The sequence below is a fragment of the Pelodiscus sinensis genome, chromosome 3 (genome assembly GCF_052426305.1).
Source record: "Pelodiscus sinensis isolate ZL-2025 chromosome 3, ASM5242630v1, whole genome shotgun sequence".
NCBI classification, from domain to species: domain Eukaryota; kingdom Metazoa; phylum Chordata; order Testudines; family Trionychidae; genus Pelodiscus; species Pelodiscus sinensis.
The window spans coordinates 49,182,926-49,207,603 of record NC_143054.1 but is presented as its reverse complement, the minus strand read 5'-3'; the positions used below and the strand labels follow the sequence as shown (position 1 = coordinate 49,207,603).

At 40.9% G+C, this 24,678-nt stretch overlaps 1 protein-coding gene across 1 annotated transcript in view; it reads left to right on the top strand.

Annotated features, from left to right (window-relative positions):
- The window catches only part of LOC149524647 (protein eyes shut homolog), a 364,551-nt gene extending 341,289 nt beyond the window's left edge, over positions 1 to 23,262 (top strand). Inside the window, exons 7-8 of the mRNA XM_089776925.1 lie at positions 17,724 to 17,874; positions 23,203 to 23,262. Coding sequence (XP_089633051.1) covers positions 17,724 to 17,874; positions 23,203 to 23,262 — 211 coding nt within the window. The remainder of the gene's footprint in view (positions 1 to 17,723; positions 17,875 to 23,202) is intronic.
- Positions 23,263 to 24,678: the final 1,416 nt, after the last annotated feature.

The following is a 24,678-nucleotide window of genomic DNA, read 5'->3' as shown; positions in this document are numbered from 1 at the left end:
TCCGGAGGATCTCTTATTCCTACTTTCAAGTAGGAATAAGAGATCCTCCGGAAAAAAGCTTATTTTCCGGAGGATTGCGTCCAGACTGGCGCTTTTCTCCGGCTTATCTACAAGCCGGAAAAAAGCGGCAGCCATGTTAATGTAAATGCCACGGGGGATATTTAAATCCCCCGCGGATTTGCCTCTTCCCAAGTGCTACATTTGCATCCCTATTCCGTAATAGGGGCCAATGTAGACGTAGCCAAGCAGTTTATTTCCTGACAGCTATCAGTTGTGCCCCTTAACTAAAAGAACAACAGGATAGGAAAAGCGGCATTTCTTACATCCCTTTTGCTAGCTGGGGAACCCGTTTTGGCTGCGGATGAAGTGGGAGACTGTCTCAGCTTCCAAGGCGCCAGTACCCAAAGCCCATTGGTGGGGTCCAAATTGCTGTGATCTGGTGCAGCTTTGAATACTCTGTCACCTTGTTTGTGGCAGTTTGAAAATATCCGGGGGTTACTCATTGCTTGTTATAGTATAGCTCACTTGTATTGCTTGTCCTTTGACTTTGTTTACATGATCAGTACATTTAGGTAAACAAGATTGTTATGCTCCAGCCCTTATCTACAATTCATTCTTGCTACAATGGCATATGTTCCTAGAGGCTTGATTCTGGCTTATCAATAGTAGGGAAAGGCGGGAGGAGGGGGGGGGGAAGGAATGCAGACCTCACCATTCCTATACTTTACATGTACAGAGTTCTTCTGCAACTGACCCCTACAGTCCTAGATTTCAGTCTCTTTCCTAGCAGCCTAAATTTGGCCTCCAGGATGTCTCTGCTACCCTTCCCTATGTCATTGGTTCCATGTACCACGACCACCAGCTCCTCCCCAGCACTACACATAAGTCTATCTAGATACCTCGAGAGATCCACAACCTTCACACCAGGCAGTCAAGTCACCATACGGTTCTCCCGGTCATCGCAAACCCAGCTATCTACATTTCTAATGATCACATCTCCCATTACTAACATTACTAATCTCCCATTACTACTGCCTTTTCGTACTGACTGGAGCTCCCTCGGTGTGAGAGAATACTCTAACATTTGGAAGGAGGGTCCCAACTATGGGAAGGTTTCCCTCTGCTCCCGTTGACTGCTCTCCTTCCCTGCACCTTTCATCCTCCTTAACAGCACAGGGCCCGTCTGACCAGAGTTGGGACAATTCTACAGTGTCCCAGAAAGCCTCATCTACATACCTCTCTGCCTCCCTGAGCTCCTCCAGTTCAGCCACTCTGGCCTCCAGAGCCTGTACGCAGTTTCTGAGGGCAAGGAGCTCCTTGCACTGAATGCACACATATGCCACCCGCCCATAGGGCAGGTAATCATACATTCTACACTGAGAGCAATAAACAGGATAGCCCCCACTCTGCTGCTGGGCTTCTGCCTGCATTCTCTCCTACAGCTACCTAGGTTATTGATAGGGTTTCTAGTTAAATCAGGAAGTTTTGATTAAAACCTTTAAACTAAACTATAAAGACTGGCAAGTGTACCTTGGCCCCTTCCCACTCCCTCTCAAAACTCCCTCTTTGCTGCTCCTGTTCGCAAAGCTCCCTGGTCGCTGACTCACTGCTTTGTAAAGCTTTGGCCTTCCTGATAGCCCCGCCCCTGACTAAGGCTCAGCCAATTAACAGAGGCTTCTAGATTTCAAACCTTTAGAAGCTCACAGCTTCCAACTGCTGGCCACAGCACATGCTCCTTCAAACAAAGAAACCAAACAGACAAACACAAGCTCAGCACACAGCAAGTAACCCACAAACACACACTACAGCCAGCTAGCCACTTACCTCAAGGGTCCTGTATTTGCTCTACCTTTACCTGGAGAACTCCCTCTCAAAACTCTCTGTTTGCTGCTCCTGTTCACAGACATGTGTTTCTTATGCTTGTCTTATGTTCTCTTTACCTCCAATTTATATCTTAGAGATGTGCAATGCACCTACCAGTTTGGTAACATGATTCACTTCTAGCTTAGTTGTGGAACTGTTTTGCTGAGAATAGCCTCTGTATTACAGTTTAAAATTTCATCATTACAGAAATAAAAAACTAAACAAGATAAACTTTTTTTTAAAACTTCCCAATTTTTTTGTTTTCTTTTTTTTATCCTTCCTCTTCCTATTTGGTGAAAAAAAACACCCTCTGATTTCAGATTGGACTTCCCTGGCCCAGCACCTGTGGGACTTAACTGGTCCCACATGAAGGAGTTGCCAGACTAGGATAGGTCAATTCCAGCCCTTTGCTGACAGACTCCATGCTGTCCTGGGGTCCATCAGCTGACCCAGAGGAGCTTCCCTGCTCACAGGACACCAGCTCCATCCCCAGGGCACAGAAGGTGCCACAGTTGTTGGGCACTGCCACAGCTCCAGGGTATAGGGCTCCACTGTCCCTTAGCCCAGAGGAGCTGCGGCTCCACTCCCCAGGATAGACAGGGCTGCTGCAATACCACTGACCCAGGCTCCTGTTTTGGAGACACTGAGGCAGCCATGGCTCCGCTCCCCTTGTCCACCAGAGCTGCTACAGCTCCACTGTCTTGGGGCTGCTGTGGTCAACCCAATGGCTACCTGGCTCTCTGGGTAGCAATACCCATGGTCCTGCAGGACCAAATGTTGCCAGAACAGAGAGTCCCAGACAAGAGAGTTTCTACCTGTGCTACATATTATACTTTCCATATATTTTAAACATATTGTCAACAACATATTCTGGAGGGTTTTATGTGGTTCTGTAGTGTGTGTGGGGGGGGGGAAGGGATGTGTGCAAATAATTATTTTTTCTGAAACTGTTCATAATCTTGTTGTTAGGATAATCCAAACTATTGTTAGTGTTTTCAATAAAAAATAAAGTAGGCACAATAATAAAGTTGCCTTTTTCGTGATTATAAATTAGTATTTTATAGGAAAAATAATAGAAAATAATAGTACCCTGTTTCTGAAACTCTGTTATGTAAAATATGGGGAATTTACATAATGTAATAACTTCTCTTAATCTTCCATTAAACGGGAAATAAAATTAAATATGATGAGCCCTTCAACTACTAATTTACTGGAGAGGTTTCTGAGTTCTCACAAAGCATTTATATATATATATATATATATATATATATATATATATATATATATATATATATATACTCACACATACATTGAGACAGAGCAAGAGGAGTGGGCACCAGAAAATAAGTTTAATGGAAGCACGAGTATAATTTATTTAATAATAACATTTCTCTCCTGCAGTGGGTGTAGCAGGAATATATACATTAAATTAGAGTGTTCAGATATCACAATAAGTATCAGAGTTAGATGGAATTAAATTATTGTAACAACATACAATTTTTCAGTCCATGCACCATAAAGTATAGGCATTTATTTGTACCAGTGGAGCATTCCTCCATTGCGTTTTCTGCTTTTGGTACCCTCTTCCAACAGGATCTGTAACCTTCCCTTTTCTTGTTTCTTATCTTGGCAGGGCTACCTCCCACCTCCTATTTCCTTCTTGTAAGTGAGGCCCAGAAGCTCTTTTCTAGAGACTAGATCATGAGTTTATGTTCCATCATGAATGCTGGATGTGAACCTCTTGTGTGCCTATGTTCCCTGTTTGTGGGTTCCCCCACATAGGTACACCATGGGTACAGGGACACGGGTGCAAAATCAAGGATGTGAGCATTCCCTGAGCACTACCACCCACCTGCATGGATAGTGGACATCACAGCAATGTGCAGCCTGTTTCCCTACCTCTGCTGCTACTTGTGATGTGGGCTCTGGGGGAGAAGGGTATTGATTATACAACTGTCTCATTAACTGGACACATTTTTTCTTCTCATCTTTTGGGTGTGGCCAGGAGCTCTTCTGAAAAATGTTCTGACAGCTTCCAATAAGATTTTCTCTTTTGTTTTTATAAAAATCTGAATCCCCAGTCCCAGTCTTGCATATGGGGTGGGGCAAGCAAAATTCCTTGTATAATAGCTTCTTTCTGCTGTGTTCTGCTGTGTTCCAGTGCTTATATGGGCTCTTTAGAACAAAGACCGCTCCAGCTACATAATCCCCAAATGTCTTGTGCTTCACACAGTGCATAGTCAACCTGTGGAACTCTTCGCCAGAGGAGGCTGTGAAGGCTAGAACTATAACAGCTTAAAGAGAAGCTAGATAAATTCTTGGAGGTTAGAGCCATAAAAGGCTATTAGCCAGGGGGTAAGACTGGTGTCCCTGGCATTTGTTTGTCAGAGGCTGCAGATGGATGGCATGAGACAAATTGCTTGAACATTGTCTTCGGACCACCCCCTCCGGGGCACTTCGTGCTGGCCACTGTCGTCAGACAGGCAACTGGACTAGATGGACCTTTGGTCTGACCCAGTACGGCCATTCTTATGTTCTTATTTGAAATCCATGAACATGCTACACTACGGACTACATCTAAACAAGGGTGGGTAGAGAGTGGGGAAATGTAAGGACAAAGTGATTTCAATTAACCTTGTTTTCTTCTACAAAAGAAAGAGATCTGAAGATTAAACATGTCAAGATCCCTAAATTGGTTTCTAGAAATGGGAAAAGGTTATGGGACTGCTTTCATATTTTTCGGGAGAAAATTGTCTATCTTTGTGTATGGCTTTTATGGAAAACTCTGAAAGAAATCAAAAGAAAATATCATCTTAACTATAGGTTTATTAACCTCCCTGTAAACATTCATAGACTGTTATAGCCATATTATGCAATTTTACAGGATGGTTCAAAAAACCTATAGAAAAGATATCAGGGTATAGCTCTCTGTCAAATATTTAGCAATTTGCTAAGTGATTTCTATAGAATCTTAGTAGTCTGATCCTTATTCAACTATGTAGAACTTTTTTCTTACAGATGAAGAAAATTAAAATACTAAGGAATTAAAACAAAAATCTTAAATTGTGTGAACAATTAAAACCAAGTACGATTTTTGTTTGCTCACATTAAACAAGATCCCAGTGCAACAGAGCATTAACAAAATTAAGAATATGCTTAAGATACCTTAAAGTCAATGATACTTGAGCATGTATCAAACATTAAGCATATACTAAAATAGTATAATGAAGAGGATGAGGTGCTAAATAGGGTTCCCGGCAAGCAGGATATCCTGCCTTGTTTAGATTTTGCAGTGAAAGAAAAGATTGAAAATTAAATAGCCTGTATTCCAGGCAGAAATAATACAGGCAGAAACTGGCAATACGAGACATTATGTTATGTATATTAGGCCACCCTTTGCTGCTGTATCTTCTGTATTTGTTCTGTAAATAGATGGTGAAGTACATTCTTCAAGACTGCCAATCCATACCTTTCATGAGCACTACATTCATCTAATGTATTTTCTATTGAATGAAATCAAAATGCTTGTTGCTATTTTGGAAGGACCTGAACTCTGGCAAGCCCTGAAAAAAATATAATTGTCATGAATTCTAATAAAAGTTCTTGCAAGGTCAAGCCCTACTTTTGAAAATCAAGGGTTTAGGGGGATTAATGTTAAATGTTGTTTTGTATCTTCTTTTAAATTTATTTTGCATCACTGATTTTTTAAAAATATCTTAATTAGAATTATAACTAGTTATTAAATCAAAGTTCAATAAGTGGCATATGTTTTTATTTCCCATGAATAAAGATTTTTTTCAGAAACTTCATATTATTTGGGGGAGAATGAGCGAATGCTTTTTTCTAAAATTTTAATTGAGCAAGATGGATTTAATTATACTTAATTGATCATAATAGAAGTTATTAACAGCTTAATAATAGCAATTAGTTTGATGTTAAATGTTGTTTTATACACTCTTTGAGATAACAGCTTAATTAGATTATTATACAATTTTTGACACAAATCACATCATAAATCTTTTAAAATTTATGCCATCAATGGAGAAGTTAGAACTTAAAATGTAGGATACTCACAGGAACAAATACATGATGCTTCATTCTGCTCCTGTTCAGAATCTTCAACTATAAGAACTGAATAATTTTGAATAATTTTCCATCATTGCTACAAAACTTTACTTTGAATCTCAAAGGATTCTTTCTTCCATTCCCTCAGAATGACTGAACATTCTATATTTTAGTTCCTATAAAAGTCTTTATCATCACGGGAAGGAGAGCATAAAATAAAAAGTCACACCTTAATGAAATGTGATGGCTCACGCTTGCCCAACATCAAGCTTTTGTTCAAAAGCAGCACCTTTTTTTGGAGGGGGGGATGTCAAGATATTTGATTATGACGCAGACAGTTGATGTGGCCACAGAAGTTACAAGCATGAAAGTGGCATTCAAAAGAACATAGAAGGGACAGAGAATTCACAGGGATTAGGCATAAACTGTAGCGTTAAGGTACATATCACAACATTCCCAATGTTTCAATACCCTGGGGACAATCTTTCTTCTTCATGTACTGGCCCTATAGGTGTTCCACTTTAGGTGCACTTGTGCCTTGTACCTTTGGTCAGAGGTTTTTGGTAGCAATACCCGTCCAGCTTACATATACACCCGACACATCTTCACCAAAGGAGCAGATGGAGCTGCACAGGTACACTGCCCTCACACCTTCTCAACTGTCTTTGTCCTGAGGCAGTCTGCAATGTGTGCCTATTTTCTATTTAGCAGTAAGGTAGATAGGTAGCTTATAGTTTCTTTCTTTCTTTCTTGGGGTATGTCTAGATTACATTCCTCTTTCTACAGTGGGATGTAAATTAGGCACTTCAAAATTGCAAACAAAGCCGGGAGTTGAATTTCCCACACTTCATTTGCACAATCATGTAATGGCACTCTTTCAAAAAAGCACTATTTCAAAAGTAAAACCACAGGTCTAGACTTCAGAAAAGCCTTCCCTTTTTGAAATAACCATGTCTAGACCACGGTTTTACTTTTGAAATAGCGCTTTTTCAAAAGAGCGCCATTACATGATTATGCAAATTAAGAATGGGAAATTCAACTCCCGGCTTCATTTGCAATTTTGAACTGCCTAATTTACATCCCTCTGTCTAAAGAGGGATGTAATCTAGACACAGCCTTGCTTTCTTTTCTCCTTTCTCCTGCCTCTCCCCCCCCCCCCCCCTATTAAAAGTGTCTTTAGATTCTTAGATATAATTAGAACTTCTTCTTGGGGTTGTCTCTTCTGTTATTTTTCCTTGGGAATGCCAGATAGTCCAGGATTCAAGAGGTGACAGACCTTCTAATCCCTCTGCTGTTTGTGTTATACCTTGAAAAATTTGTAAATTCCTCATGGGAGATCCTGAAAAAAAGGAAGATCAAAGTTAAACTTGTAATAATGGAGCAAGCCTTAATTCCAGCTTCAGATCCAGCAACAGAGGACACTTCCTTCATGTATAGACCTATCAGTATCACCAATGATCCATCCATATCAAGATTTCTGTCACTGGAGACCACTGGAGAGACAGATAAAACCATGGCAACCAAATGCTTCCGTGTCACTGAGATCCTTATCTGCATGAGACTCTAAACAGAAGGAGGTAGGGGGAATAAATCTTGGTCAAAAGTATCTTAGTCACTGACACACAAATGGTCTAAAGAGACCTCAGGTCCCATGGGGAGTTCCATGAAGGCTCCAGTTTTACAAAGGCAAAGCGGAAACTCAGTCTAAGACAAACTTGGGTATTGAATTTGAGTACATAGACACTGACTGGTGGAGACATAGATAAAAAGACTCATAAGCCCATCCAGGAAAAACAACAAAGAAAACAACTGTACCTAAGTTCAATTAACCTTATGCAATACTGAAGAAGTCAAAACCAATGAGTTCACAGACCAAGAAGCCATCCTTCACAGACTATCTCTAAGTCTAATCTTTGTAACTGTCAGTACCACAAGATTTAAAGAAACCTAAGGACTTGATAGACTTTTTGGAGTCAGAGTCTCCTCTATTAAGTTCCCAGAGATTGTCAGCATCAAGACCACCTTGAGCACGAAGTTACGTATCATGTAAGGTATGTCTACACAGCAGTGTTATATCAGAATAACTGATCTTATTCCGAAATAAAATAGTTTGCATCTAGACTACAAGTAATTATTTTGACATAATGTCAACCTGGTGGACTTCTTACTCCAACTCCTGCTCACCATGCAGGATGTTCTAGCCCTGCATAGACCAGAGGACCTGCACTGGAGCCAGGAATGGAAACTCTGGCAAGGTGAGCAGTTCCTCTAAGCAATAGTCAAATTGTGGGCCTGGCAGGCCAGGCCATTCTGCAGCTTCCATCAGGTCCAGATCCCAGCTTGGAAGTGCCAAGAAGGCTTCTGGTTCCTCTCACACCTGGGGGCTGACTGGCCTCTCAGGCTGGCCTTTTATCATTCTGATCCTGTCTCCTGACTTCTGGTTAGATGATGTGCAGGAGCTGGGTGCTGCCCACCAGGGCTCTCAGAAGGGCTCTTCCTCCTCTGGGTCAGTGGGCAGCCACTCCACCCCACTACATCCACACAATTAAGACAAGATTCCTACAAGCGTTGTCAACTATCTCCCCAAAAACCAGAGACCCTACTCTGAGGTGGGACCCGAATCTCACACATAATGTTTTTATGAAGCATCCATTTGTACTCTATGCTCATTATTAGATTTATATATGATGACAATTTAAGCATTACACTCTGGTGTCTGATGCAAGATCAAATGCTGATGTGGGCAACACAATTTACTCTTCTGTATTGAATTCTGGTTCAAACCTCCCACTTAGGAAAATACTGCTTGGAAGTCACTTGATGTGGACACTACTTGAAGGTGAAAGAGAGATTATTTGCCTTGGGCAGTCACTAGAGTTCTTCAAGATGCATGTTACACTATGGGTGCTCCACTGCCTGCCCTCCTTCCTCTCTGCTTTGGAGACACCTTTATGGCATTTGGTGGTGGAGAAAGAACTGAGCACAGTTCACCCATCCAACCCCATGAAGCCTAAGTGTGGCGCATGAGGATGTGTGGAGTGAATGGGCACCATTGTGAAAAACCTCTGGTCAGGGGCACCAGCATGCTCATAATGGAACATTCTCAGAGGGATATAGCTTGAAGAACTCCAGTTACTGTACAAGGTGAATAATCAAGCCTTACTTTCACCTTTTGTAGAAAAGATGCCTGCTTTGAAATTCAAATCTGGATCTAAGATTTGCCAATGTTCAGGAGTGTTTGAAACCAAGGTTCCATTTGTATCTGACTTTCCTGCAAATTTAGGCTTAATATTATCTAAATTCATTGAAATGCACAGGGTCTTTTCCTTGATTTTATTTATTTATTTATTTTTCAACTGCCATAAATATTCAGTGTAGTAGGACATCAGTTACTAGAAACTGCTTTCTTTGCCTTTGTCTTCACAGACAAGGTCAGCTCCTAGACAAATGCACTAGGCAATGCAGTACAGGATGGAGGTGGACAGCCCTTGGTGGAAAAAGAACAAATTAGGAACTATTTAGGAAAGCTAACCTTACATAAATCCATGGGCCTGGATTTAATGCATCCAAGGGTACTGAGGGAGTTGGCAAATGTCATTGTGGAGCCTTTGGCCATTATCTTTGAAAACTCGTGGAGATCAGGAGAGATCCTGGATGACTGGAAAAAGGCAAATGTAGTACACATCTTTAAAGAAGGACAATCCAAGGAACTACAGACCAGTCAGCCTTACCTCAGTCCCTGGAAAAACCATGGAGGGGATCCTCAAGGAATGCATTTTGAAGCACTTGGAAGAGGGGAAGTGATCAGGAACAGTCAACATGGATTCACAAAGGAGTAGTCATGCCTGACCAAACTGATTAGCTTCTATGATGAAATACCTAGCTCTGTGGATATGGGAAAGTCAGTGGATGTGACTGATGGATCGATGTCAGGTTGGCGGTCAGTTTCTAGCTGAGTGCCCCAGGGATTTGTTCTAGGATGGGTTTTGTTCAACATCTTTATTAATGACCTGAATGAGGGGAAGGATTGCTCTCTCAGCAAGTTTGCAGATGACACTAAGCTAGGGGGAGAGGTAGATAGGCTGGAGGGCAGGGATAGGGTCCAGAGTGACCTGGAAAGATTAGAGGATTGGGCCAAAAGAAATATGATGAGGTTCAACAAGGACAAGTGTACAGTCCTGCTCTTGGGATGGAAGAATCCCAAGCATTGTTACAGGCAGGGGACTGAATGGCTAAGTAGCAGTTCTGCAGAAAAGGGCCTGGGGATTACAGTGGATGAGAAGCTGGATATGAGTCAACACTGTGCCCTTGTAGCCAGAAGGGCTAATGGCATATTATGGTGCATTAGGAGGAGCATTGCCAGCAGATCCAGATAAATGATTATTCCCCTTTATTCAGCTCTGGTGAGGCCACATCTGGAGTATTGTGTCCAGTTCTGGGCCCCCCACTATAGAAAGGATATGGACGCATTGAAGAGGGTCCAGCAGAGGGTGACCAGTATGATTAGGGGGCTGGAGTGCATGACCTATGAGGAGAGACTGAGGGATTTGGGTATGTTTAGTCTGCAGAAGAGAAAAGTGAGGGGGGATTTGATAGCAGCCTTCTACTTCCTGAAGGGAGGTTTCAAAGAGGACAGAGAAAGGTTGTTCACAGTAGTGATGGATGGCAGAACAAGGAACAATGGTCTCAAGTTACACTGGGGAAGGTCTAGGTTGGATATTAGGAAAAAATATTTCACTAGGAGGGTGGTGAAGCACTGGAATTGATTACTTAGAGAGGTGGTGGAATCTCCATCCCTAGAGGTTTTTAAGTCTCGGCTTGACAAAGCCCTGGCTGTTTTGATTTAGTTGGGATTGGTCCTGCCTTGGGCAGGGGACTGGACTTGATGACCTCCTGAGGACTCTTCCAGCTCTATGATTCTATCATTTGATGAAATGTTCTTAGATGCTTCTTTTTAACATAATTAAAGATGTTGTTGATGTAAGGATTTTAAAATGACTGTCCCTTTCTTACTGTAATCCACATTGATATATAATAATAGTTGGATATACCTGTTGCAACTCTTATAAACTCTTCTTGCGTCTTAATTTTCCAAATTAATAATTTCATATTTTATATTCAACGAGAAGATGGTTTATAATAATGAGATTGAAAGTGAAATTGTTGGAGACAAGTTAAGTTTCAGTCTTCTTTTTGGATCAGTGATTTTCCTTTCATTCAGGAAGACAAGATACCAGAGAGAATCCTGATTCCCAACCTTATTGACATTTAATAAGTATAGAAAATGAAATATGTTTGCTTTATTACTTTTCACCATCTTATCACAGTCTAATGCAAGCTATTTATTCATCGCTAATAAATGTCAAGAAATATGGGGACACCACATGCAAGGATTTGGAATTCATGCAAATGTTATTGTTATGTTAAAGAACCTTTATCCTTGTGGTATATCAAATAGTTGTCTGACCTTTCCATCCTTCCAAAAAGAATGGCTTCAAGCAATAGATTTAATTCTAGATAGATGTAACTCATCTTTGAGGTTGTAATTAATAGGTCAGTATTTAATGATTACATTTATGCAAGCACAAATTATGAATCTGAACAATTACTGTTAGGCTGGGCTAAGGCACAATTTCCAGTAGCTTAATCACCAGAAGAATTTTCTGCATATTTCTACCTTTATAATTATGCAAAATTCCTCAACTTCACTCTTGACCTTTAAAGCACCCTATGTGCTGATTGTATAAAAAGTATTTTAAATGCTTCATGGAAAATTTGTACAGGTCATGTACTATCAGGCAATTTTATCATCAGCAAATGCAAAACAATAATGTTTTAAGGTTGTTAGTCCAATTTGGTCAGTCCATCTTAGATTCAGTCAAGCACAATCAAAAGGTACCTGGATGACACTAACAAGCAGCATAAGGTGAAACAAGCACAAGATGTTGAATTGCAACAGCTTGGTCTCTGAACAAAAAGTACTATGCAAGTTTCAAAATACGATGTTATTTGCATATACAGAACCAAAATCTTTCCTTCCATAAATATATTGGTGATTGGCACACAAGTGCATGTATAGGCTATTATGAGACAATTGGCTGTGCATGTCATTTACAATGTTAATACTAGTATATGTAAGTACATGATATTAATTCTAGAGATTACTGTCAAAAATGTGTGAAGAAAGAAATATAGCTTAGTAATTTTCATAAACAAGTTATGTAGGCAATTTCCATTCCTTCAGCACAGTTGTAGATGAAAAAAACCAAATAAATTAGATTTCATATATTAGAGCAAAAATGCTTTGTCATACTGGGCTTAAACCTAACATAAATGCTTGAATTTGACAAAAGATACTAGATAGGTGAAGTAATATCTTTTATTAGACCAACTTCTGCTGGTGAGAGAGGCAAGCTTTCAAGCTACGCAGAGCAACCCAGGCACTTGGAACTGTTAGCAAAAATGTCTTACTGGAAAAGCAAGAAACACTGCCAGCAGATTCTGTACTACGCAATTCACCAGTGTGTTCTGTGGAACTGTACTGTGTATCCTTGTGCATGTGTGTGTGCAAAATCTTTATGGAATCTGAGTAGGCATCATGGGAAGCGGGCAGGCTTAGGAGGCATCATGGGAAGGGGGGGTGGAGTGGGGCACGGGGCGGGGCACCTGTCAGAATTGTATGGTGATGAAAGCTATCAAGGTATTAACTACTAATCTGCAAAAAATCTTCTTTCACTGAATAGCTTTGACTAATTTTTTTCCTGTCCCTTGTCCCTAACTTTAGCTAATGATGCTTTGAATATTTGATGAAAAGAGTCTGAAAAGAAAATATGTGAGATGACAAAAAATATATAGCACACTTTTTCTTTCAACCTCTAAAGAAGTGAGTTCAGGGTTAAACTGAAAACATCATCCTGAGTTCTATTTGAATATTTTAATGGGTAATTACATAATCTGTAATCTTGTTAACACTAGGATTGTCAAACACAATTAATACAGATATGATCTTCAACAACAAAAAATGTGCTGCCGTATTCATTTCCCCATAGATCTAGAGCAGGAGGAACAAGCTATGTGATTCTTATAACTTACTGTTTCTAAATCCAAAATAATTACTCTATAATGAAAATAAAATTTTCATAAGAAATAAGTGTATGCCTTTTGTACCTTTAAAATGCTAAAGACGATATTTGGAGACTCAGCCTAGTAAGTATTCCACCAATTTGTATCAGAGAACTATAATTGGAACCCATATACTCAGGTAGATGGCACAAATCCTGTCAGAATAATTAAAGCATTTCATTCTTTTACAACAAAAATATGAGATAATTTTAAATGTCATATTTGACTATTCAGTACAAGCTTCAATTATATTGCACTAAAATAATAAGAAAAAAACTCCTACATTCCATGGAAATGTCTTAAATCATAATTTAATTGAAGATGATGTCCTTTCCACGGTTTTAAAAAAACATTTCATAGAATTGAACAAAGAATGATTATCTAATTCTACTTTACAAGTTGGCTTTACGGACAACACAAACAACCCAGGCAGGACATCATTTTGTGTTAAACCTGGGATCTTATTATTTTCATCCTGGTACTTTTATATACTTTAATAGTGTGGGGAAAGTATTTTTCTTGTGGAAGTATTTAGAATATAGTCCCTTCTATTTTAAATACAATAAGTGTCTCAATGCACACAACTGGCATGATTAAGGAATTCATGAAAGTGATACAAACACAGTTATGCAGAAAATAAACATACACCTATGTCTACACATGTTGCTCCTGTAGGGCTGCTTTTGCTCCTATTGAAATAATTGACAAAGTAAGACAGTTCTTGAAGAATTCAACAGTGGGTATCTATGATGGGAGAAGAAAGAAAAAATTTAAAACACCAGCTTTCATGATCTATATGTCACCAATTAAGCATGTTGTGGATAGCTCTGTGTTACCCAAGATTAAGTGAATTCATCTATTTATCTATAATATCCTAATTAAATTTCAGAGGCAATGTCTGCTTTTGATTTTGTTCATTTGCTGTATACTTTTAGGTCAGAGCTGCAGTAGGAAGATCCTTGAATCATATTAATAAGACAACTGGCCAGACTTTTAGTGTTTTGGTTTGGCTCTTAAACAGAACTCTGACTTCCTGCTATGCAGACAAAAGGATGGGTAGAATGAATTTGTCAAGTGAGATGTCCATTGGCTCACTTTTTTATTTTTCCATTGTGCTTCTTTTTATAAAGGCAGTGTGTTTACTGCTGGTTGGTGAAAAGAATAAAAATTACCGTACTATTATTAAAAGAAAGAAGGAAACTAAAGGGTATGTCTACACTACCACCCTAGTTCGAACTAGGGTGGTTAATGTAAACAACCGGAGTTGCAAATGAAGCCCGGGATTTGAATTTCCTGGGCTTCATTTGCATATTGCCGAGCGCCGCCATTTTTAAATGTCCGCTAGTTCGGACTCCGTGCCCGCGGCTACACGCGGCACAAACTAGGTAGTTCAGATTAGGCTCTCTAATCCGAACTACCGTTACTCCTCGTGGAACAAGGTGTACCGGTAGTTCGGAATAGGAAGTCTAATCCGAACTACCTAGTTCGCGTTCATGTAGCCGCGGGCACGGAGTCTGAACTAGCGGACATTTAAAAATGGCGGCGCCCGGCAATATGCAAATGAAGCCCAGGAAATTCAAATCCTGGGCTTCATTTGAAACTCTGGTTGCCTACATTAGCCACCCTATTTTGAACTAGGGTGGTAGTGTAGACATACCCTAAGTCAGTGATCTCCAACCTTTTTAAGTACAAGATCATTTTTTTGAATATAAATGCAATCCAGGATTTACCTCACACCCGATTACCCTTGTCCTGCCTCCTTTGTGCCCCTTCTTAGAGGCCCCACCCCTGCTCACTCGGTCCTCCCTCAGTCCTCCATCCTTCCTCCCTTTCATCAAGCAGGGGCAGAGGGTTGGAGTGCAGACTCTGGTCTTGGGTTAAGAGATTAGGAGTTGCTCTGATCTGAGCCTGGGGCAGGGAGTTGGGGTGAAGGAAGAAGTTCAGGGTACAGGCTCTGTAAGGGAGTTTGGGTCTGGGGTGGATCAGGGCTAGGCCAGGGGCTTGGGGTGCAGGAGGGTTTTATGACTGGAGCAGGGGTTCAGGATGCAGGTTCCAGCTGGACACTGCTTACCACAGGTGGTGCAGTGAGGCTAAGGCAGGATCACCCCTGCCCTGCCCCTGCACCACTCTCAAAAGCAGCCAGCAAACTCCCTCCATTCCTGGCCCTGTTGTGTCCCCCTCCATTCTGTGGAGATAAGCTACAGAGTGGGAGGGGAGGCACCCTGACATCAGCACCCACTCCTCTTGCTTCCCTGCCCAGCAAGTGGGGAAAGCAGAGGCAGCTCTAAGGCAAAGGGCAGAAGGTGCGCAGCAGTGGTGGGGAGGGGCAGCTGAAGTGCCAGCACTTGATAGCCTCTTGGCCAAACCAGTCAAGGTCCCCTGTCAAAGGCTCCAAGATCTATCAGTAGATCCCGATCTACTGGTTGGTGACCACTGCCCGACGTATTTACATAGAAGTTGATACAAAATGCTGTACTGATTTAGGCTATGTCTACACTATGGGGTTTTTTTCGGGATAGCAGAGGTATCCCGGAAAAACTCTGCCACATCCAGAGAATATGTCTGCTCTTCCGCTTTGTAGTGTAGACAGGCCAAATTTAGGAAAAGCCTCTTCTGAAAAAGCTATTGGAAAGAGGTAAGCAAATTGCAGAGTGTAATTTGCGTATCTTTTTCTGATAGATCCCTGAAGTGTATACAGAGAAGTATTGATATACTCTGCAATCACATTAAATCCAGCAATTGCCCAATCTTGTAGCTTTGATACATGAGAATAGTGTTTTTGTAAGTACATATAACAGAATTGGGCATAATGTCATTAAAAGAAACCTATTTTTGTCAGTTTTCGATTCCCTGCCCTTATATACATGAATCCCAGGAAATATTGTTCAAAACATAGTGTAGAGAGATAATCACTTCTTATACAAACACATAAAACCTAGTTGTTACTTTAAAAAAAAACTGATTTATTATTCATTAGGGGGTGGTGCCACCTGCTTACTTCGCTCTGCTCCCCAACTCCCTGTCTGTGGGCAGGCAGCTCCAGCTTCCCTTGCAGTTGCCACTGAGCTCCTTGGCCCGGCTTTCTCCCTTCAGCTGCCAGGGGGTTGGGATGGGCTGAGGCTGGGCTAGCTCTCTCCTTTCGGCCAGTGCATGTTAGGCCTGGCCAAGGCCGTGCCTGAGCTGGCTCTCTCCCTTTTAGAAGCCAGGGGGTTGGACCAGGCCAAGGCTGTGGCTAGTCCGTCTCTCTCCTTCCAGCTGCCATGGGGTAAGTAGGGGAAGGCTGATGCTGAGGCTGCGGTTTGCCCAGCTTCTTCCCTCCAGCTGCCAGGGAGTTGGGCTGGGCCAGGCCGGGCCGAGGCAGACCTAGCTCTCTCCCTCTGACCATGGTGGGGTGGGGTGGGGTGAGCCAGGCCAAGGCTTTGGGTGGCCCACTTCTCTCCCTCTGGATGCCAGGGCGTTGGGCTGGGTTGAAGCCATGGCTGGCCTGGCTCTTTCCCGTCAGCCACCAGAGGATTTCACTGGGCTGCGGCGGGTCTGGCTCCCTCCCTCTGGCTGTTGGGGAGTTGGGCCAAGCCAAGGCCATGGCTGGCTTATCTGTTTCCCTCTGGTCACCTGACCATTGGGACAGGCCAGGGCCATTGCTGCCCTGCCTCTCTTCCTTTGGCTGCCAGAGGATTGGGCTGGTTCGAGGCCGCAGCTGACACAGTTCACGCCCGCTAGCCACTGGGGAGTTAGGCCTGACTGAGGCCATGACTCGCCTGGCTCGCTTCCTCCAGCTGTTTGGGGGCAGCAGTGTTGAGGCCTGCAGTGGGGGGGAGCTTCCCCCCAATCCTGGCCCTCCCCTGTAGTGGGCCTCTCCTGTGGCCCTCCCTTTCTCCCCAACACAGGCCTTGCTGCCACCCTCACCCCTCTGCATGGCCAGAGCAGCACAATTTATAACTCCATTAGCTACCACATTGTGGGCGGCTACCAGAGGTACCGCCAGCCCCAACTCAGCAACAGCAGCCTACCTTCAGTGCTGCTGTGCTGCTCGGGAGCCATAGGTTGCTGATCCCTGCTGGGTTAGCAGCGGGGAGGAAGGAGGAAGGGAGAAGGTGGGGTGGCTGAGGGATACCTGGGGGATTCAGAGTGAGATGATTACATACATACATACCGTAGTTTTGCAGTGGAACTCCAGGAGACTGCATTGTTCCCTGTAATAGCTTATTTGTTACTGACTCATTCCTGTCAAAAAGGAGGCCATATTTTCCCAATCTAAAACCAAACACTGGAGTAAAAACATACTTTCAGGGAGGTAAATTATTCATAAAAAGTACATTTAAGAAATGTTGGTGTCACTACTGCCAGGTTCTGACTCAAAAGAATTGTGCACTTATTTCTTGAAGTGAAAGATATATACACATGTATAAAGATTAATTTCAGTTGGTTTCCTCTACACCTTCCTTCTACTCTGGCCAAATATACAATTGAGTTTTACAATACAACTTCATTTTTATGAAGCTCAAACCCTCAAGTTTATAGCTTGTTGATGAAAAGGATTATATTATGTTTATTGCCTTTAATGTAGAAAGTGCTGTTCCTTTGATTTAGTAATAGCCCAATTAATTTGTCAGTTGGACAGGAATGTGATTTACAATATGGTTGTAAAATGCGGCATTTCTAAATTTATACAGGCAAGACATGATACCATGTGATGCTGAACTGTCAGTCCTGGGGACTTCTACAAAGATAAGCATGCCTACCAATCTCTGGTCCAGTTCAGTTTGGCTTAAGACAGGCCCTGTATTTATAGGTGGTTTACCTCATCGCTATGCAACAAAACAGGTATATTCTCTTTCTTTTTCATTTTTCTTTTCTTTTTCAAGGAAGATTGTAATATATTATCTTGTGAAGAGTAATTCTAAGCATATAAAGAACATGGGTTCAACCCTATTTTTGCAGTGGAACTCCAGGAGACTGCATTGTTCCTTGTAATAAATTGTTTGTTACTGACTCATTTCTGTCAAAAAGGAGGCCATATTTTCCCAATCTAAAACCAAACACTGTTTTAAAAACATACTTTTAGAGTGGTAAATTATTCATAAAAAGTACATTTAAGGAATGTTGGTATCACTATTGCCAGGTTTTGACTCAAAATAATTAGGCACTTATTTCTTGAAGTGAAAGATGTTATTCCTGTCATTTTGTTTTCTGAGTGAATTCACAGGAAACACTGGATAAGTGCCATTAATTTTAACTATGAGCAAATGAACAGTTTTCATAGTGTTTACACTAATTTCACTTTTTTGTTCAATGTAAATACCATTCATCACTCAACATTCATTCTATTGGAGTGTTTCATCTGATAACTAACTATACATCAAATTGCATTTGAGAGAGCAATATGTCTTTAATAAATCATAAAATTATAGAAGCACAGAATATTAAAACTGGAAGGGACCTTGAGAGATCATCAAGTCCAGTCCTCTGCCCTCACAGCAGGACCAAGCATCACCTAGATCATTCCTGACAGATGTCTATTCAACTTGCTCTTAAATATGTCCAGTGATGGACATATCACAGCCTCCCTTGGCAATTTATTCCAGCGTTTAACCACCATGACAGTTAGGAAGTTTTTCCTGATTTCCAACCTAAACCTCCTTTGCTGCAATTTAAGCCCATTGCTTCTTGTCCTATCATCAGAGGCCAAGAGAAAAAAAATTTCAACCTCCTACTTGTAACACCCTTTTAGATACTTGAAAACTGCTTTCATATCCCCTCCCAATCTTCTCTTTTCTAAATTAAACAAGCCCAATTCTTTCAGTCTTCCCTCATAGCTCATGTTTTCAAGTCCTTTTTTTAAAAACATTTTGTTGCTCTTCTGTGGACCTTCTCCAATTTCTCCACTACATCTTTCTTGGAATGTGGTGCCCAGAACTGGATACAATATTCAAATTAAGACCTAATCAGCACAGAGTAGAGCATAAGAATGGCTTCTTTTTTCTTGCTCACAAAATTCCTGTTAATCCATCTCGGAATCATGTTTGCTTTTTTGCAACAGTGTCACAATGTTGACTCATATTTAGCTTGTGGTCCACTACGACCCCAAACAAACAAAAGGAAGTTTTTCTTCACAGAGCGCACAGTTGGCCTTTGGAATTCCTTGCCAGAGGAGGTTGTGAAGACCAGGACTTTAACGGGTTCAAAAAAGAGCTAGATAAATTCATGGAGATTAGGTTCATCAGTGGCTATTAGCCAGGATGGCTAGGAATGGTGTCTCTAGCCTCTGTCAGAGGCTGGGAATGGGTGATGGGAGAGGGATTGCTTGAAGATTCCCCTGTTCCATTCACTCCCTCTGTGGTATATGGTATTGGCTACTGCTGAAGGACAGGATAGTGGTCTAGATGGACCTTTGGTCTGACCCAGTATGGCCATTCTTATGTTCTTATATTCTTAATAAAAAGTAAAATAAGTAAGAGAGACTAAAAAAGCTTAGTCTAGACTGCCCGCGGCTTTCGAAAGAAGGCATGCAAATTTGGCACGAATTTGCATATCTTCTTCCGATCCCGTTTTGTGGAAGAGTTTTTTCAAAAACAAAAAGCAGTCTAGATGAGATTCTTTTGAAAAAGAAAACCCTTTTTCGAAACAACCCTGTACACCTCATATTTTAGGGAAGAATGGTTCTTTCGAAAAAGGGATATTTTTTGAAAGGATCACGTCTAAACTGCTTTTTAAAAAAAAAAAAAAAAAAAAGCTGTTCTGAAAATGGGATCAGAAGAAGATATGCAAATTCTCGCCAAATTTCCATATCTTCTTTCGAAAGCCACGGGCAGTCTTGATGTGCCCTAACTATGAAAACAATTAAACATTGACCAAATTTACCATTGGCTATGGTGAATTTTCCATTACTTGAAGTCTTATATCAAGACAACATGTCTCTCTAAAAGAAATGCTCTAGTTCATCATCTTATTATAGACTAGATGAAAGAATTACTGGGGGAAATTGTATAGCCTGTGTTACACAGAAGATCAGACTAGATGATCACAAAAGGCCCCTCTAGCCATAAACTCTATTAAGTTATTAATGTCCCAGACCACTAAGATATCATATAAAAAACCTTGACTTTCCTAGTAAAGATGGGACTTACACTTTCTATCTATGAGTAACAAGAAATTCTCAGGTTACAAGGGGTTGTAAGACATTATTTTACACAGTAAGATATTAAAATCTACTACCCAGAATGTAAATGGAGCTGCTTGGAAAAAACTGTCAATGACGCTTTAAGTTTTTAAGCGAGGTGAGTAAGAATAATATACCGCATAGACACTTTTTTGTGCCTTTTTTTCAGGACTAGATCTTATAAAACCCCTTTTTTATTGAAATTTTAATACAGATTAACTATTGCATCATGAAATAAATTGTGTTATACTAATTTAAAAATACAGGCAGGCGTCCGCCCCAGTCAAGTACACAACACAAATTGGTTTACAGTACTTTAAATATAGTTCAGTGCTGGAATTAAGGTATTACAATATCCACTTTTCAGGAATCAAAATGTGTTACTGTTAACCTTCAAAGTACATTACAACTTCTATTTACTCTTCTAATAAAGCTATTAATTGAACTAATTCTCAGTGATGACAAGTATCACATGTTGACAGTTATCCAGAGCAATAGATTGGTCAATGCAACTGTGTGTTTCCTACTTGAAACACAGCTGCAATTTGTCATCAGAGTAGGGTGAATCAGACTCTCATTATTTAATCGACTCCGCTTTCTTGGTTATGCCAAATGAGGGTAAACATAATGTGAAGTGTGAAAGGGAGACAGTTGATGTACAAAAAGAGACCTGAAGAACTGAGCATATCTAGCAAGGTTTGAATGATTTAACTTCTTAGCTTCTTGCTTTGTATAAAGTCTCAAAGGGGGACTCGTGATAATCTGTAACTTCATAAACTATGAGTAGTTCTGTGGCACTTTAGGCCGTGTCTACACTAGATAATTATTTCAAAACAATGTATTTCAAAATAATGACTACCAAAATAACTCTTTCCAAGTATCATCTCCACAGCACAGAGAAGCCTCGAAATTAGACCAAGGCCGGCTCCCTTAATGTGGACGTGCTACCTTGACTTAGAGCTCCAGGAAGCATCGGGGAGTGATTACTATGAAAAACTCTAGGGAGTGAGTAGTTATTATGAAATAGCAGCAGTGGAGAATCCACACTACCATTATTTCAAAATAACTATTTCAAAGTAAAGTGTTATTCCTCATGTTGTTGTTGTTGTTTTTTTTTCAAAATAACCAGCCCCTTATTTCAAAATAATGGACTTGGTAGTGTGGACTCAATGACCTCCTGAGATCTCTTCCAGCCCTATGATTCTATGTTCCACTTGTTATTTCAAAATAAGGGTATAGAACAGGGCTTAGGGTATGTCTACACTACCCCGCTAGTTCGAACTAGCGGGGTAATGTAGGCATACCGCACTTGCAAATGAAGCCCGGGATTTGAATTTCCCGGGCTTCATTTGCATAAGCGGGGAGCCGCCATTTTTAAATCCCCGCTGGTTCGAACCCCGTGTAGCGCGGCTACACGGGGCTCGAACTAGGTAGTCCACGAGGTGTACCGGTAGTTCGGAATAGGGAACCTAGTCCGAACTACCTAGTTCGAGCCCCGTGTAGCCGCGCTACACGGGGTTCGAACCAGCGGGGATTTAAAAATGGCGGCTCCCCGCTTATGCAAATGAAGCCCGGGAAATTCAAATCCCGGGCTTCATTTGCAAGTGCGGTATGCCTACATTACCCTCCTAGTTCGAACTAGGAGGGTAGTGTAGACATACCCTTAGATACTAACAAAAAAACCCATATAGTATCATGAGCTTCTGTGGGTAAAATCCACTTCCTCAGCTGAGCTGGAGTAGCTTTGGTGGGATATGTGACTAACAAACTTAAGGTTAACAAATTGAAAGATGGGCAGCTTAGCAAGAGTGAAAATTATAGTAAATACCAGAAAATTACAGTAAATACTATATAGTAAATATGGAGAGGTGAAAGAAGACTTGAGAACATAAGTAGGTGTTGGAATCCTACGATTTAGTAAGATTATAGTCTTACATTTTGGGATTATTTCTCGCAAACTGGCAAATGTTATAATGTTCTCGCTCCCTCTTATGCTGCCTCTACTAAACTTAATTATTATGCTAATACAGGAACATATAGCTGAGGTGGCAGAGAAAAAGCAAAGCAGGAATCTTATCAATAGTTGACTCAAAGGGCCTCATCTTGCAGCCCTTGCTTAGACAAAAAACCCTTCATTTCAGTGGAATATTTTTCATGAACAAGGAATGTAGGACCCAGTGCTTGTTTAGAAAATCTGTAATACAGGTGGGACTTCCCTGGTCCAGCACCACTGGGACCTGACCAGTCCTGAATGAGAGACTTTGCCAGACCAGGGATGGTCTCTTCCCACTAGCCCTGAGCCTCATCACCTGCCACTGGCAGGCTGCCCCATCAAGCACCCTGCCTTGCCCTCTTCTTTATCCCCAACCTAGTTGGCAGCCTTGGTGCTGTGGCCCCAGCCCCACCCTCCAGTGGACTACTGAAGGGCTCCAGCCAGCCCTGCACTCTAGCAGGCTGCCATGGTGCTATGTCCCCACACTCCTGGGAGGTGCCAAGAAACTCCGGCCCCATCCCTACCCATACTGCCAAGGACTCCAGCTTGGCCCCATACTGCTGCGAGGCTCCATTCCCAGTCCATAGCTGGGCTGCCAACCCTGTTCCTCCTGCCCTTAGGCTCCCAGGCTGTCTGGTCCAGAAGCATCTCTGGTCCTGCCAGACGAGGGATATTGCTGGACCAGAGAGTGCCGGTTTTCGGAGGTACACCCAGTATATATTTTAGATTTGTCATGCCTTGCAAAAAAGGTAAACAATTTATGGTTTAAATACTTTTATCTCTATATTAGATTTTTCAGCTGCTTGTGAAGGATGTTTTATGATGGTTACAAAAATCAGTTGGGAAATGAAAACAAAATTGCACCTAGAAAAATGATGTTTTGAATCATAAATTGAAATTAATAATGTGTTATTTCTGAAATTTCAAGACATGTTTTGTTGTAATTACCTCCATGCAATCTTAAGTATCATTAATAGTAGAATGTTGTGATCAATTACAGAGAATGCAAGATCAGTACATTCAAAGGAGATTAAATGTTGTTGTCAAATACCCACCATAACCGCTGATTGCAGTAATGGTGTTACTGGTGATGTTATAATTGCTGCCATGATTTATGTTTCTGGGTTCAGTGTTGTTATTGAACCAAAGATTTTAACTGTCATTACTTCAGATTCCTTCTCTCCATAAAAACATAGTGTTATTAAACATCATAAGCACCACTTACATAAAGCTTTCATTTGAAAGGACAATTAAGGTGCCAGAAGAGCAACTTTCCAAACAAAATGAGAAGGAGAAAGTATAAAATGAGAAATGTACAAAGAAGTACTAGGGAAATGTTGTTGTTCCATGTTACAGATGGGAAAGTCATTTATAGCCTGTCTCTCTTTCTCCAAGACAACAGAGAGTGATAGTGTCATAGCAAAGATGAGAACTCAAGTATTTCTGGTTCTTAATCTTTTGGTCAGACCACTAGATCATACTGTCATATAGGTGTCTATATCTGTGTATGACTTACAGTATGGATATGTTTTAACAGTGAAGGAAGTATACTGTGATATCACAAATATATGTTGCTGTACAACTACCCGTGTATTTTCAGAGAATTTCACTACATTGCCTTATCGCCATTTAAAAATATTCTTTTAAGCATATTCCCTTACGCCAAATTCTTAAAATGTTCAGGACCTTCTTCTTTCTGTATGGTTTTACTCTTTAACTTCACTGATTTCAGTGGGGTAAAGAAAAAATAAAATGAAGAGAACAGAGTGTGAAATCAGGCTCTTAATTCAGAAACATCTTGGGCCACATTTGCCATGCAGCATGCCTATTTGTGGTGCTTCAGTGATATATAGCAGTTATAATCCTCCTTTGCCATGCGCAAGTGGCATAAAGAAACTGGACAGTGCTGCTGAATCTAGCACATTCTGTGCATACCATTTCACCATATAGCATTCTACTTTACTGATGAACCTCCACATGAAGCTATGCCAGTTTATACCTGTTGCAAATCTTTCCCATAATTCTTTATGACATTAATTTGTATTTACATAGTGCCTTTCATTTGAGGCTCTCAAGGCACTTTATCAACAAAACTTTTATCACCTTTAAGAGTTGCATTATGCCCATTATATTGAGGAGAAAAATAAGAAGCAGAGAGGTGAAATGTCTTTCCAAGATCATGTGCTTTATTAGTGACAGAGCTGGAATACAATCCAAAATTTCTAATGCTCTGATTTGAGTCCCATGCTCTCAATCTATTCCAGGAAACAAATTTACTTAAATGTTACAGTTATATACACGCGGTCTCTTTATTCCTTTACTAAAATTCCAACTTCTAAAGGTTTCTTTCTACATAAATGTCTGTAATCCCATGTACATAACACTAGTGTTTCTTTCACAACTGACATTGAGATTAATTTGATTATTAATAAAGCCTAGTGTGTATAAATCAAGATAACTCCATCTTATACATTTT